At 35.0% G+C, this 15,000-nt stretch overlaps 1 protein-coding gene across 1 annotated transcript in view; it reads right to left on the bottom strand.

The window, feature by feature from the left end:
• LOC137620081 (uncharacterized) overlaps nt 1-15,000 on the bottom strand; it is a 489,014-nt gene that overhangs the window by 371,776 nt on the left and 102,238 nt on the right. Inside the window, exon 2 of the mRNA XM_068350356.1 lies at nt 7,892-8,312. Within this exon, the coding sequence (XP_068206457.1) occupies nt 7,892-7,955 (64 nt within the window). The 5' untranslated portion in view covers nt 7,956-8,312. The remainder of the gene's footprint in view (nt 1-7,891; nt 8,313-15,000) is intronic.

The raw sequence follows: 15,000 nt of genomic DNA on the forward strand, positions 1-15,000 counted from the left end.
AGGGAATTTCTATATGTAAATAGAATACATTATCAATAATCAATAATTATTAATTATTAATAATTTATTAATTAATAATCATTAATAATCATTAATTATTAATAATTATCAATTATTAATAATTAATTATTAATGATTAATAATCATTAATTATTAATAATTATCAATTATTAATCATTAATTATTAATGATTATTAATTATTAATTATTAACAATTATCAATTATTAATAATTATTATTAATTCATAATTCCTAATTCATAATTCATTATTAAATACTGCTACTTCTCTGAAAGAGAAGTGTTCACTACCATTTTACTATCTTTAGCCAAGAGTTATGGGAATAGTTCCATACAAAGGGGTGTAATTATAGTAAAGTCACTCAAATATTTAAAACCTTTTCTGGGTTGAAAACAACCAAAAACCTATTATCTAACACCAAATATTCATGGCAAAGTACTGAAAAACCTTAAAGAAATGCTTACACAGTAGCTTCGCCAGGACTGGGTACCTATTCTGTGACTTGATAAGGCAACTCTAGTCACAAGACAAGATCAACACTTACAAAGAGAGTGTCTGTCAAGCATTATAATTTGCATCTTAGGGTTCCTGAAACAAGGGAAACCCATCCCCCTGTTTGCTCTAATCCACAACAGTATCAATCTACTTAGTCACAAAAACCTCATTGATCCCTTGCAGTTACGTTAAGCCTTCAAACTCAATGCGGAAAACCCAATAAAGATGAAATAAGTTATCTTGTCAATTTTTGCCAGGAAAGTTCTTTTCTGATTTGACATAGTCCTTCTGACCCCAGATGCACTGAGAAGATTGTGGTCCAATAACCCAGCTACTGAAACTGTATCTTTCTGAAAATAGGTTGCGGCCTTAGGCAGCATCAGTAGCACTTCTGTTGGTGTGAACTAGAGATTCACTGACTTTAAGGACGGCTGTTTTGTGTGCTAGAATGGGTTTTATATTTCGTTTTCCTTGAACATCGCCGCTACTTCTTCTTCCCCATCGTTATCTCTACATTACGGGGTCAGTTGCCTGATGCGCCTTTTCCAATGCCTTCAATCAAAGGCATCCTCTTCCACCAAACCTCATCTTTCCATATCATCCTTCACATTATCTCGTCATCTAATTCTTTGCTTTCCCCTTGATCTTCTCCCTCTTGCATGTTCCTCCCAATCCCTCCTCACCATCCATCCTTAACATCTGCCCACACCATCTCAGTCGTGACACTCCTACCATCTCGGTAATCTTCACTTCACCTGCCATTCTTCTTATTTCATCATTTTCCAATCCTTCAAATAGTGAAATTCCCATAATCCACCTTAGCATTACCATCTCAGTTCTCTCAAGCTTTGCTTCCTCTTTTCATCTTGAAGCCCAAGTTCCTGCTCTGTACATTAATACTAGCCCCATCACTGTACTATAGATCTTGACTTTTACCTTGATTGGCATTTTCCTATCACATACCACTCCTGCTACCTCTCCCACTATCCCCATACTGCTTTCATCCTATTCTCAACTTCAGCCTCACATCCTCCCTCGTGACTTATGGTAGATCTCAACTATCTAAATTGTTCTACCTGTTTTATAACAGCTCATCTACTTTCATGTAAGCTATCCTGTCCCTACCTTCCTTACTGCTAACCATGGATTCAGTCTTACCCACATTCACCCTCAAACTACCCCTTTCCAAAGTCTCTTGCCACTCTACGACCCTTCTCTGTAATTCTTCAACACCACCACATCATCTGCATATAGCAACTCCCACAACTCTTCATCTCTGATCCCTTCTCTTAACACATCCAAGACTAATACAGATAAAAATGGGCTTAATGCTGACCCCTGTTGTAATCTAACATTACCTTCAATGGTTTCTGTTTCTCCAACAGATGTTAATACTTTTGTTCTTTTTCTTTTGTAAATCATCTCTACCATTGTAATCAATTTCTCCTAGACTTTCCTCTTCCTCAAGCACCAAAACATCACTTATCTTGGTATTCTGTTATAAGCCTTCTCTAAATCTACAAAAGCACAGAAGAGTTTCTGGTTTCCCTCTAGTTTCTTTTCCTGTTAATGCCTTACTATAAAGATAACATCCACGGTACTTCTTCCCCTCACGAATCTATACTGCTGTTTCTGAATCTTTACAATCTCTCTCAATCTCTCTTTTAGTACCCTCTGTAACACTTTCAAACCATGCTCTGTTAATTCAATTCCCCTGTAGTTATTGCATTCCATGATATCACCTTTCTGCTTAAATACAGATACCATTAGACTCTCCTCCCAGTCTTTAGGCATCATTTCCTCTTCCAATACTGTTCTCAATAAATCCAGCATCCATTCTTCCCCCCCTATCACTAGTATCTTGACCATTTCAATTTGAAACTCTGATGGGCATGGTGCTTTACCATTCTTTACTCTACTCAATGTCTGCTTCACTTCTGTACTCTATATCGCCATCACTAGCCCCTCCTTCCTTTGTGGTTCTTCCAGCTCTCTCTCTCTCTCTCATTTTCAGTATTTAATAATTGTTCATAATATTCTCTACATCTTTTAATGTCATCATCACTATGCAATATATTTCCATCTCTATCCCTGATCATTACCAGTTGCCCAAAATCTTGTATTTACCTTTCCTTCAAGTTTGAAATCCTATTGATATCCTTTGATCCTTCTTTTGTTCTTAGCCTTTCATTTAACAGTTCTACTGCTCCTCTAATAACAATACTTTCCTCCTAGAATCTTTTTCCTCTTCTCTGCATCATTCCTTTGCTCACTGTTTCTGTCTTACTTTCTAGTCATTGAATGGCTTTGATTTCCTTTTAAATGATTCTTGAACCTCTCTCTTCCACCACCACTATTCTCCTTTCGACACACCATATCCGCTAGTTCTTCCCATTAATTCCTCCGATTCCCCTACCCATATTTTATTCATACCCAACCAAATATTTTCCACCCTGTTGCCCTGTCCAATCTCTAAATTCAACCTTTCCAGTCGTCTTTCTCTCACAATTCTCCTAAATTGCTCACCATTTTCTACTTTAAGGGACTGAACCTTGAATTTAGATCTCCTCTTTCTCTTCTTCGGTTTTCTACCTTTCATTTTAAAATCCATCAGTACCCGTCTATGTTGGTTAACACAAGCTTTCTCCAAAGTCACTTCAAAGTTCATCACATTTTTCTTGTCTGCTTCTCTAACCAATAAGAAATAAATTAAGCTTTTCACTCTTCCACTTTCACAGGTTATCAAAATATGCTTATCCAACTTCTGAAACCAGGTGTGCATACATGCCAATTCAAAACTATGAGCCATCTCTAATACATACTCCCCATCCTCATTTCTAATTCCAAGCCCATGGCCTCTATGTGCCTCCTCATATCCATTCCTTCTCTTCACCACTCTGCCATTCATATCTGCTCCTATGATTAGCTTATCTTCCTCTTTCACTGATCTAATAGCAGCCTCAAGCTTTTGTCGAAATAATTCTTTTTCTTGTTCTTGACAACCCATCTGTTGGGTATACCCTGAAATTATATTTATAGTTGATCCCCTATTATCATTGGGATATTTAAAAGCTTACCAACAATTCTCTTTACTTTTACCACTTTTTTTCTTTTCATCTATTACTTTTTATGACTTCAACTCCATTTATCCCCTCTCTTGACCTACTGTAATACAGTTTATATCCATTTCCTATCTCTCTAGTTCCATTTCCTTTCCATCTAGTGTTCTGCAGATACAAGACATCTATCTTCCTTCCCTACATCACATCCACTATCTCCCCAAATTTTCCCATTAGTGAACCAACATTCTAAGTACCTGCTTTGATTATCCATTCCCTCACTAACTTCTTTGGCCACAGTCGTGAACCCTGCAGTACCCCTCGTCCATTTACCACGCCAGTAGGGGTATCCTGACACATGTCGCTTACATCAGGAATGGTACATGACTTAGCAAAGGCTTTTTACGATTGCATGCCCTTGCAGTCATCAACCACAGCTATTGGTGGTGGGCCTAGCCTTTGATTAAATAGTCCAACTGCAAGGCTGTAGTTCCCACAGTTATTGGCTGTGGGGCTAGCCTTTTGCTAAAAAGCAAGACTACGAGACAGCAGCTGTCCTGTTAGTCCCTTTTTACAACACGTAAAACATACCGTAGTAGTATTCTTACACCCCTACCACAAGGCTCTCCTTGGGTACATAGCCACATTGAATTGTAAATATGGCTGCTCACCATAATCTAAGGTGACTATGTGCAATGATAAGGAAATATCCTTGCAATCCAACTCATTTAAGACTTAAATGAAATGTATTGGAAGACATTCATGCCCTCCCTTCCTCAACGACTCCCCATCTACTAGTGAAACTGATCCTAAAGTAGAAGGCAATGGGGGAGGGGGGAATAGACCATATTATTGAATCTAGACTTGAGGGTTTATTTAGTGCAGGTTCTTGAATGTGGATAGTACCAGTACCCTTAAGGACCGATGAGTTCAAAGTGAGTATCAGCAATGTGCAATGAAAGATTGAACCATGTGGATGCAGGCTGACCAAACCCAAGGGGAGGGTAAACAGTTGTTGTCTAGGAAAAGGAAATGTTGGAGCGCAACTGGAAAGAGGAGGGCCAAATTTAGGATGAGAACCTGTTTGATTCCCCTATAGAGAAGTTAAATCCCTTCAGTGAGACCCCAGAGTAAGGCAGTCTCCTCTCCTTACTCCAATTTGTCTTCAGAAAAAAAAGAGTCTTGGAATTGGTAAGGGACCAAGTCCACCAGGGTCCCATAATAAAACATCCTTGAGGCTAAGTCTCTCTCAATTGGAAAAAAAGATCTCAAGATCCTCGCAGGCATGCAGTCTGTATAGTGTGAGACCTCGGCAAGATCATTCCCTCATATAGAGAAGCTAAAAAGAGCTTCTTTGATCTCTCAAGGTTATCACCCGCAGGTCCTATTTTTTTCCTCTTTTTTTCCAATCTGAATGCATCATGAACAAATGGGCCAATTTATTGGGTTCCATATCTTGCTCTGTTTAGCTCAGCAGTAGCTCTGATAGCAATAATGAAGGTGGCATCAATGGAGGATGGCGGGGTTAGTACGCCACAGTTAGGCTCTTTTAGGCTTCGATTCGCCCTCTTTAGTGGGAAATCAAAACTTATATATAAAAATTTCAACATGGGAGGGATAGTGCATCCTTACTCTTCTACTAGCCAATCCCCCATAGAATGTAAGGATTATCCAGCCCAGAGTAATCCAAATTGATAAAGGGGATTTACCTAAAGAAAGGAGAAGGGGACCTAGTCCCCTCCTTTTCTATCCATCTGTTAATTGGGACAAGAAAAAGGAGCCTCGAATGCTTGGGACCAAGCTCATGAATCGAGAGATCATCCCCAGTCCATCATCTCCCTACCAAAATGGAGGAAAAGGGGGCCAAGGGTAATACCCAGATCTACAGGAGGAGGAAATTATCCTTATCATTGTGCAAGGCTAATTGCAGACAGCAGCTGGGGAATAGCCTGCTCTACGAATATACGATTTATTCAATACACACAATAAAGTTTAATAATAGCATATCAATTAGTCTGAATATGCATTTATATAACTAAATTCATATGGCATTTCATCATAATTCAAAAATAAAAAACTTGCATAAAGTACGAATTACTTATAATATTGATAAGCAATATATAAGGATACAGACTCTAATAAAATAACTAGAAAATCACTTAAATATCCTAGACTATGCTATGGTGAAAGCCACCCCTTCTAGGACTCTATTACATAGTTCACTTATAAACCAAATTGTAAGCTAACACTTCTATCACAAAACTCTACAAGAAAACGATATGCATAACCAGTAAATACCTAATGTTTTCCATCTATGAACCTCTAAATTACTCTCAACAGTCTCTTTCAGTTCATTAAACATTTGGTATCCCTTTTTTTAGTTTCTATTCTACAAATTTGGAAAGTTTTCAGAACACCCACTCCATCTACTCTGGATAGAAGCAAATTAGAATACATCTCTCATCTTACATCTATAATCTGAGATCCATTTTCTTCATTACTCTATCTCTACTTTTATATATCTGTATATCTTGTTTTCATTCTTCTAACGTTCTTCCCGTCTAATCTCTAATTTGCTTTACTTTACTTACATTTGCTCTCTTTCATTGCTTCTTCTCTGTTGTATTCCTGCACATAATCTTCTCTAGAATTAAAATCAACCTTAAATAACTACCCTTTTTTCTTTGTTAATTTTTTTATTCCCTCCTCTCGTCACTATTCCTACTTTATCTTCCTACTCTCTGGTTTCTCATATGCATTGCGCTTGTGCTCTTTTCACTTCATATCCAACCCATTTGTCTGGATTACATTTAATACGACACCCCAATTGCTCTCAAAACTGTAGCTATCTTAACTCTTTCATCAATATTGATTAGTTTTACTTATCTTCCATCAAATTTTTCTAAATTATGACTTATACAACTCTTTTCCTCGGCCTTTTCATTTTCATAAGTACACTAAATTTAACTAATAAACAAGAGAATTACACACATATACACGCACGTTAGCATATAGATATTCATACACATAGGTACACACACAAACACACACATATAATATGTATATATATATATATATATATATATATATATATATATAAATTGTATATATATATATATATATATATATATATATACACATTATATGTGTGTGTGTACGTGTATATATATATATATATATATATATATATATATATATATATATATATATATATATACACACACATTATATGTGTGTGTGTACGTGTGTCTGTTTTCTGTGTTAATACTGCAAACGATTTCTTAAATTCAGAAAACAAGTAAAATTCTTTTGCACTTCATCGATAATAGGGGAAATAATTTTATTAAGGGACAATGGAATTAATTGAGTTGGTAATGAAGATCATTGCAAAAAAAAAAAAAAAAAAAAAAATAAGTCTAAAAATCAAAAGCTCGCTCAAGAAGTCCTGTCAGACTGAATCAGTGTGACAGAATCTTTGAGGCACTCAGTGTTTCTATCCTCAAAGGACTAAACCAGAAATGAAGTCAAAAGGTATAGCATTATCCAGTATGGTTCTCATCCTCTAAGGAATGCCATCTAAAGATTCACACTGACTAAGAAATGAATTTATATATAGAGAAACAAGGGGAGGATAGTAAAATATTTAACGATACAAGTGTAAGAAATAATGGAAGAAATAAATTCATAATGGTCTGAGTATAAGATATCTTGAGTAGTAAGCATTAGATACTAAAAAAAAAAATAAGCACAAAATGTATAACTGCAATATATTCACTGTAAAATTACCCAAAAACAGACAAGCGAGAAAAGATACAAGAAATAACATGAAATTAAAATGCTTTTTTGTTGACGAGGCAGACAAGAGTCTTTTTAAAGTTTATTTATGACATATTTGTTTTTGATGTTGTTAATAGTTTATATATGACATGTCTGTTTTGACGTCGTTACTTTTTTTTAGAATGATTTATTGTTATTTTGTTCCTCACTGGGCAATTTTTCCCTGTTGGAGCCCCTGGGCTTAAAGCATCTTGCTTTTCTAACTAGGGTTGTAGCTTGGATGATGATAATAATAATAATAATAATAATAATAATAATAATAATAATAATAATAATAATTAGCAACAAGAAAGTGAACTGATAGCAACTGAAATGAATAGATTGCCAGAACTAAAAACGATGCAAAGAAAATTACAACAAAGCTTAGAAAAAGGAGAACATTCAAATTGCAGTAGAAACAACAGCATCAGCAATACAATTCCTTCGTGTGAGAAGCAGCAGAGCATGAGCAAAAAGTGATTATATCCTTATCATACTTACGCCCCTGAGCACTTCCGGCGAGGCTGAGTAGGAAAAACGCAAGGACTCCAGCGGCCTCCTTCATCGTCGTGGTCGTTCTACCTGACCCCACTACTGCTGCACCATGACCTTACGCGATGGCATAACACTCAAAAGTCTACGAGTCTCTCAATCAATGTCTTTCGAACAGTTACTTTTTAATTATCACTGAGCCACAACACCCCAATGGGTGCGATTCATAAATCAGATAATCAATTTACCGACAAAGTTATCTTTTAGGATTCCAAGTTATGTTAAAAGTTTTTTGCACAGCAAAGTTAAATAATTATATATTTTTTATCTTCTAATTACAGCACTTTTCACGAATAGAGCTTTTTGTTCAATTGGTTTTATCACTCGTTTCTATTTCACATTCTTAACTTTCGACTTGCCACAATAGCTACTGTATGAGAAAAGAAAATGGTTCACGTGTTAGTAGTTACTCCATAGGCATGTAAATATGGTGATTCTTTTATACACTTGGAATGACTGTAAAAAATAATTAACACATTAAAGTATAAATACTTTAACACATTAAAGTATAAATACTTTAACACATTAAAGTATAAATACTTTAACACATTAAAGTATAAATACTTGAAAAGAAAAAATAAAGACAGTAATAAATTGATGAACAATGAGGATTGGAACTTGATAAAACCAAAATATATAACATGAGCTATGTAGGAATTAAATTTTTGGGTTTTCATTAATCAACGGTTTGTTAAAGTAGCCAAAACATATTTTTGGAAAGAGTTATCTAGAGTAACTTGACTAAAGAATAAATAAGAGTTTATCATCAAATCAAACTTCATTTTCTGAATTAAAGATTGTGTTCACACAACTTGGCATCCTCAGGTAGAATAGATGTTTTTTTTTTTTTATTATCATTATTATTAACTTTCTCTTACTAATCTAAAGAAGCAAGCACCACACTGAGGACAAGCTTACGAGTGTCTGTTTAACCAGATTTGTTATAGAATAGTCCCCTTCCCTGAGAGTAAAATTTCCCCAGGAAAAGAAAGGTGTTTTTACCCTGGTGGGGGAAAAGTTCCTGGCTTTTCATACTTTTCCCTCTCTTGGTCCTTTCTCCCCTTTTCTATCTAACAAAAAAACTTCCCAACAATTATTATTACTTGCTAAGCTACAACCCTGGTTGGAAAAGCAGGATGCTATAAGCCCAGGGGCTCCAACAGGGAAAATAGCTCAGTGAGGAAAGGAAACAAGGATGAATAAAATATTTTAATAACAGTAACATTAAAATAGATATCTCCTATTTAAACTACAAAAACTTATGAAAACAAGAGGAAGAGAAATAAGATAGAATAGTGTGCCCGAGTGTACCCTCAAGCAAGAGAACTCTACCCCAGGACAGTGGAAGACCATGGTACAGAGGCTATGACACCATCCAAGACTAGAGAATAATGGTTTTATTTTGGAGGGTCCTTCTCTTAGAAGAGCTGCTTACCATAAATAAAGTCTCTTCTGCCCTTACCAAGAGGAGAGTAACCACTGAACAATTACAGTGCAGTAGTTAACCCCTTGGGTGAAGAGGAATTATTTGGTAATCTAGAGGAAATGTGCCATAACCTATTCCTACTCCATAATCTAGCCTAGGGTGATGGGTCCTTACTTACCAAGGGGGTTTCATCCATTGCATCTCAATACTACACAGTATTTTAGAAGTTTTATTCCAGCTGTGACCAAGTTGTGAAATGATCTTCCTAATCGGGTAGATGAATCAGTGGAACTTCAAAAGTTCAAACTAGCAGCAAATGCTTTTATGTTGAACAGGCTGACATAGGTCTTTTTATAGTTTATATAGAATATATCTATTTTAATGTTGTCAATGCTTTTAAAATATTTTATTTTAATTGTTCGTTACTTCCTATATCGTTTATCTATTTCCTTATTTCCTTTCCTCACTGGGCTAGTTTTTGCCTGTTAGAGCCCTCAGGCATAAGTTGTAACTTAGCTAATAATAATAATAATAATAATAATAATAATAATGATGACTCCCTTGTCCCCTGACCTAACCTAAAATAATATATTTAGGTTAGAATTAATTAGAATTAGAAGTTGCAGATATTTTGTGATAATAATGTTGTTGTGTTGATAGTAAGCTTAGTTAAATAAGTTTCTAGCCTTAAGTTAAAATCATTGTTTCAGGACCAGATGAGTGGGGGGAGAAATGTTGGCCACGGGGGAGGGGATGTTGATTATCATAATAGAGAAATCGTGGACAGGGGAAATTCGGACTAATACACCAGTTGTTGTCACGGGCTGTCAATCACCATCTGGAAGGAACCAAGACTGCTGAAGATTTGAACCACTAAAACTTTTCCTTACCATAAATGGAAAGATTGTCCATATAGGCTCTCTCTCTCTCTCTCTCTCTCTCTCTCTCTCTCTCTCTCTCTCTCTCTCTCTCTCTCTCTTTCATTTATATATATATAAATATATATATAAATATATATATATATATATATATATATATGCATATATATATACATATATATATATATATATATATATATATATATATATATATACATTATATATATATATGTATGTATGTATGTATATATGTATATACTGTATATGTATAGATATATATACATATATATATGTGTGTGTGTGTGTGTGTGTATGTTTGTGTGCGTTTGTGAGTGTGTACATGAACATCCCTTGATGAAGAAGAGGCATCAGAAAGAAGCTACCTCGAATTTCTGTGACAAGTCTCAAGGATCCCTCACCATTTTCTAGATACCAAATGGCTGTGATTTATCGATTTTCGAAAGGAGAATGACGTCACACTTCTAACTCTGCCAAATGATTACCGGTTCGGAAATGTCTCTGTACGAAATTCTTTCTGGGCATCATAACAACGCAGATTATCGGTGGCCAGTTTTGTGAAAAATTCTATTAACTCTGCTAAAAGAGATATTTATTCAAAGTATTATTATTATTATTATTATTATTATTATTATTATTATTATTATTATTATTAGCTAAGCTACCACCCTAGTAGGAAAGCAGGATTAATAAGCCAAAGGACTAAACAAGGAAAAATAGCCCAGTGAGGAAAGGAACCATGAACATAGATCAACTACAAGAGAAATAATGAATAAAATAAAATTGTTTACGATCAGTAACATCAAAATAGATCTTCCATATATAAACTAAAAAAAAATAAAAAATAAGAATGGGGAAGAGAAACAAGATAGAGTAGTGAGCCCACAAGCAATAGAACTCTACCCAAAGACAGTGGAAGACCATGGTACAGAGGCTATGGGACTGCCCAAGACCAGAGAATATGTTTTGATATTGGAGTGTCCTCTAAGAAAAACTCCTTTACTATAGATAACGAGTCTCTTCTATCCTTACCAAGAGTAAATTCCCAACTGAATAATTGCAGTACAGTAGTTAATCCCTTGAGCGAAGAGGAAATGTTTAGTAATCTCTATATTGTCAGGCGAGACTGGAAATAATAGGCCAGACTATTCAGTGTTGTGTAGGCAATGGAAACAATGAGCCGTAACCAGAGAGAGGGATTCAATGTAGTACTGCCTGGGTATTCAAAAGCCCAAATAACTATCTAGCGGCAATATATCAACGGGTAGCTAGTGCCCGGCCAACCTGCTACCTAGGAGGATATTCCGCTTTAGTTTAAGTGGAAAATTGAATCAATTTTATATACCTAAGCTTTCTATTGAATGTTCAACTGCTGCATCCTTTTTCATAGAGTCCTCTGCTATATTCTTGGATTATTAGATATCTTTTTTTTTAGCAATCTCTTCTTTTTCGGACATTCTTGTAAATTATCTTGTTGGATATAAGGAAAGATTGTAGTTCGTAAACACTTTTGTCCTATTTTTTTTTCTTTTTATTTTTGCGAGGAGTATGTTCTAGCATAGACAGTATTTATAATTACCATATTCATATTACAAAATATGCTAAATACAAGTCGCCAACAGTAAGAATATACTGTAGACATTCAAGTTTTTATGGTAAAGTTTTATGATCAGAGCAATGAGCTACAAGTGTACAAGGGCCCATGCCTGGTCGTAAGGGCTAGGCAATCAGCAACAACAGGGCAAGGAGTCTCCTTTTACATTGGTAGGATATCGTTTTGTAAGTTTCTAGCGACAATAACCACCCTTGCAACAACAACTACCATTATAACAACAAAACCTAACATAACCATTACAACTACAAAAAAACAACTATAGCAGCAACTACAACTACCATGCAACAACAATATCCATAACCATTTTGATATAACGGTTACAATAACCATAACAACAGCATAAATAATACCTATAACGAGAAAGTCACAAAACAACGTTGAATAACGTAAGTCTAAACCTATAAACCGAAAAGTAAGATTTCACCCAGTAAATCTATAACCTTTTATGATCCAATTATTTCGAAAGTTGATAACTTTTAAAAAAATTTCTCAAACTATATATTGAAGGTATTAGGTTGGCCAGGGTACCAGCCACCCGTTGAGATACTAACGCTACAGAGTTATGGGGTCTTTTGACTGGCCGGAGTGTACTTCATTGTATTCCTCTCTCTGGTTACGGTTCAATTTTCCTTTGCCTAAACATACATCGAATAGTCTGGCTTATTCGTCATATTTTCTCCTCTATACACCTGACAACACTGAAATTACCAAACAATTCTTCTTCACCCAAGGGTTTAAAAACTGCACTGTAATTGTTCAGTGGCCACTTTCCTCTTGTCAAGGGTAGAAGAGACTCTATATTATGGCAAGCAGCTCTTCTAGAAAAAAAAGGACACTCCAAAATCAAACCATTGTTCTCTAGTCTTAGGTAGTGATATAGCCTCTGTACCATCTGTACCATGGTCTTCCACTGTCTTGGGTTAGAGTTCTCTTGCTTGAGGGTACACTCGGGCACACTATTCTATCTAATTTATCTTCCTCTTGTTTTGTTAAAGTTTTTAGAGTTTATATAGGAAATATTTATTTTTATGTTACTCTTTTCGAATATTAAATTTTTCCTTTTTTCCTTTCCTCACTAGGCTATTTTCCCTGTTGGAACTCCTGGGCTTATAGCATCCTGCTTTTCCAAGTACGATTGTAGTTTAGCAATTATTATTATTATTATTATAATAATAATAATAATAATAATAATAATAATAATAATAATAATAATAATAATAATAATAACAATTCCGCCTATTCAGCAAATTATAACGGGCCGTATCTCACCCGGCCATTTCTTCCCAGGTAAACAAGTTACTAACATGCTTCATTTGTGTTAAGTCAACTGATATTGGCACGTAATTACTTTATAAATGATTTACGAATATTAAAAGTTAATTAATAGGGTATAATTCTCATTAGGGTTTTATTTATGGCAAATATATTTTACGCATACAAATTGATATCCGAAGCTAACTTGACATTTATTCTACGGTCATATCCGGTAAAATTTTCCTGTGATCAACAAGTAATATAGTTTGCATGCCTCTAAATTAGTCTTCGCATTTTAATCGAAAATGGTGAACAAACATGACAATATGTCACGGTAATCATCATGATCCTAAACAAAAAGTGCACCGAATTAGTAAAGTTAATAAGTATTGAACATTCCATACCACAAAATCTAGGAGGGCAGGAAGCGAAACTCCATATCACACATAAGAGGATGATCTATCTTTGTTACTTTTTTTCTTTTTTTTATCTAGATCAATAGGATTTACATTAATGCACAGTAATTAAATACAACTGGTACTAATACTACTTGAAATGATAATAATGATAATAATAGTAAATATAACAGCACATAATATTAAGACGTCACAGAATAAATTTTCGTAACAATGTAACAACCTTTTCTTTAGCTGTCTCAATTCCATTTTGCCATTGGAAAAGGGCCTTAAATTAAATGAAGGAATATCGCGTAATTTACTTTACTATAGTATACTAGACTATACTATACTACAGGGTGTCTCAAAAAAATGTACTCACTCTTAGAATTATGAGAAAAACTTTATTTATGGACATAAAGCGAAATGAAATAGCATCGAATACATGAGACAAATGTGTTTGAAGAATCATGTTTGCGAATGTTCAAATTGATGACCATTATTGTTCGATGCTATTTCATTTCGTTCTATGTCCATAAATAAAGGTTTTCTCATAATTCTAAGAGTGAGTACATTTTTTTGAGACACCCTGTATACTATACTATACTATACTATACTATACTATACTATACAATACTATACTATACTTTACTATACTATACTTTACTATATGATTCTAAACAAAAAGTGCACCGAATTAAACGCGGGCGCGACCAGGAGCGTTTGATTTACCGAAGACACTCAGCAGCACAGCCCATCTCGCACATAATTTATATTTTCGTTTGTGTCCATCATTTCTTGAGAGATGTACTACTGCGGACAATAGTTTTTTTCTAAGCCGGGTGAAAAGTCCTAACATCAGAAATATGCCAAATCTACTCTCTGTCTCTCTCTCTCTCTCTCTCTCTCTCTCTCTCTCTCTCTCTCTCTCTCTCTCTCTCTCTCTCTCTCTCTTATTTTCCGTCCATGTGCTATTTGAAAGTTAATTATATATTCTCTATATATTATTATCATTATCACTTGCTAAACTACAACCATAGCTGGAAAAGCAGCACGCTATACGCCCAAGGGCTCCAACAAGGGAAATAGCTCAGTGGGGAAAGGAAATAAGGAAATAATAATACACAAGAAAAGTAATGAACAATTAAAATCAACTATTTTCAGGACAGTAACAACATTAAAATAAATCTCTCATGTATAAACTATAAGTACTAAAAAAAACAAGAGGAAGAGAAATAAGATAGAATAGGGTGCCTGAGTGTACACTCGAGAAGCAAGAGAACTCTAATCCAAGACAGCGGAAGACCATAGTACAGAGGCACTACCCAAGACTAGAAAACAATGGTTTAATTTTGGAGTGTCCTTCTCCTAGAAGAGCTGCTTACCATAGCTAAAGAGTCTCTTCTACCCTTACCAGGAGGAAAGTGGCCAATGAACAATCACAGTGCAGTAGTTAACCCCTTGAGAGAAGT

This window comes from Palaemon carinicauda, chromosome 26, assembly GCF_036898095.1.
Source record: "Palaemon carinicauda isolate YSFRI2023 chromosome 26, ASM3689809v2, whole genome shotgun sequence".
In the NCBI taxonomy this organism is placed as follows: Eukaryota; Metazoa; Arthropoda; class Malacostraca; order Decapoda; family Palaemonidae; genus Palaemon; species Palaemon carinicauda.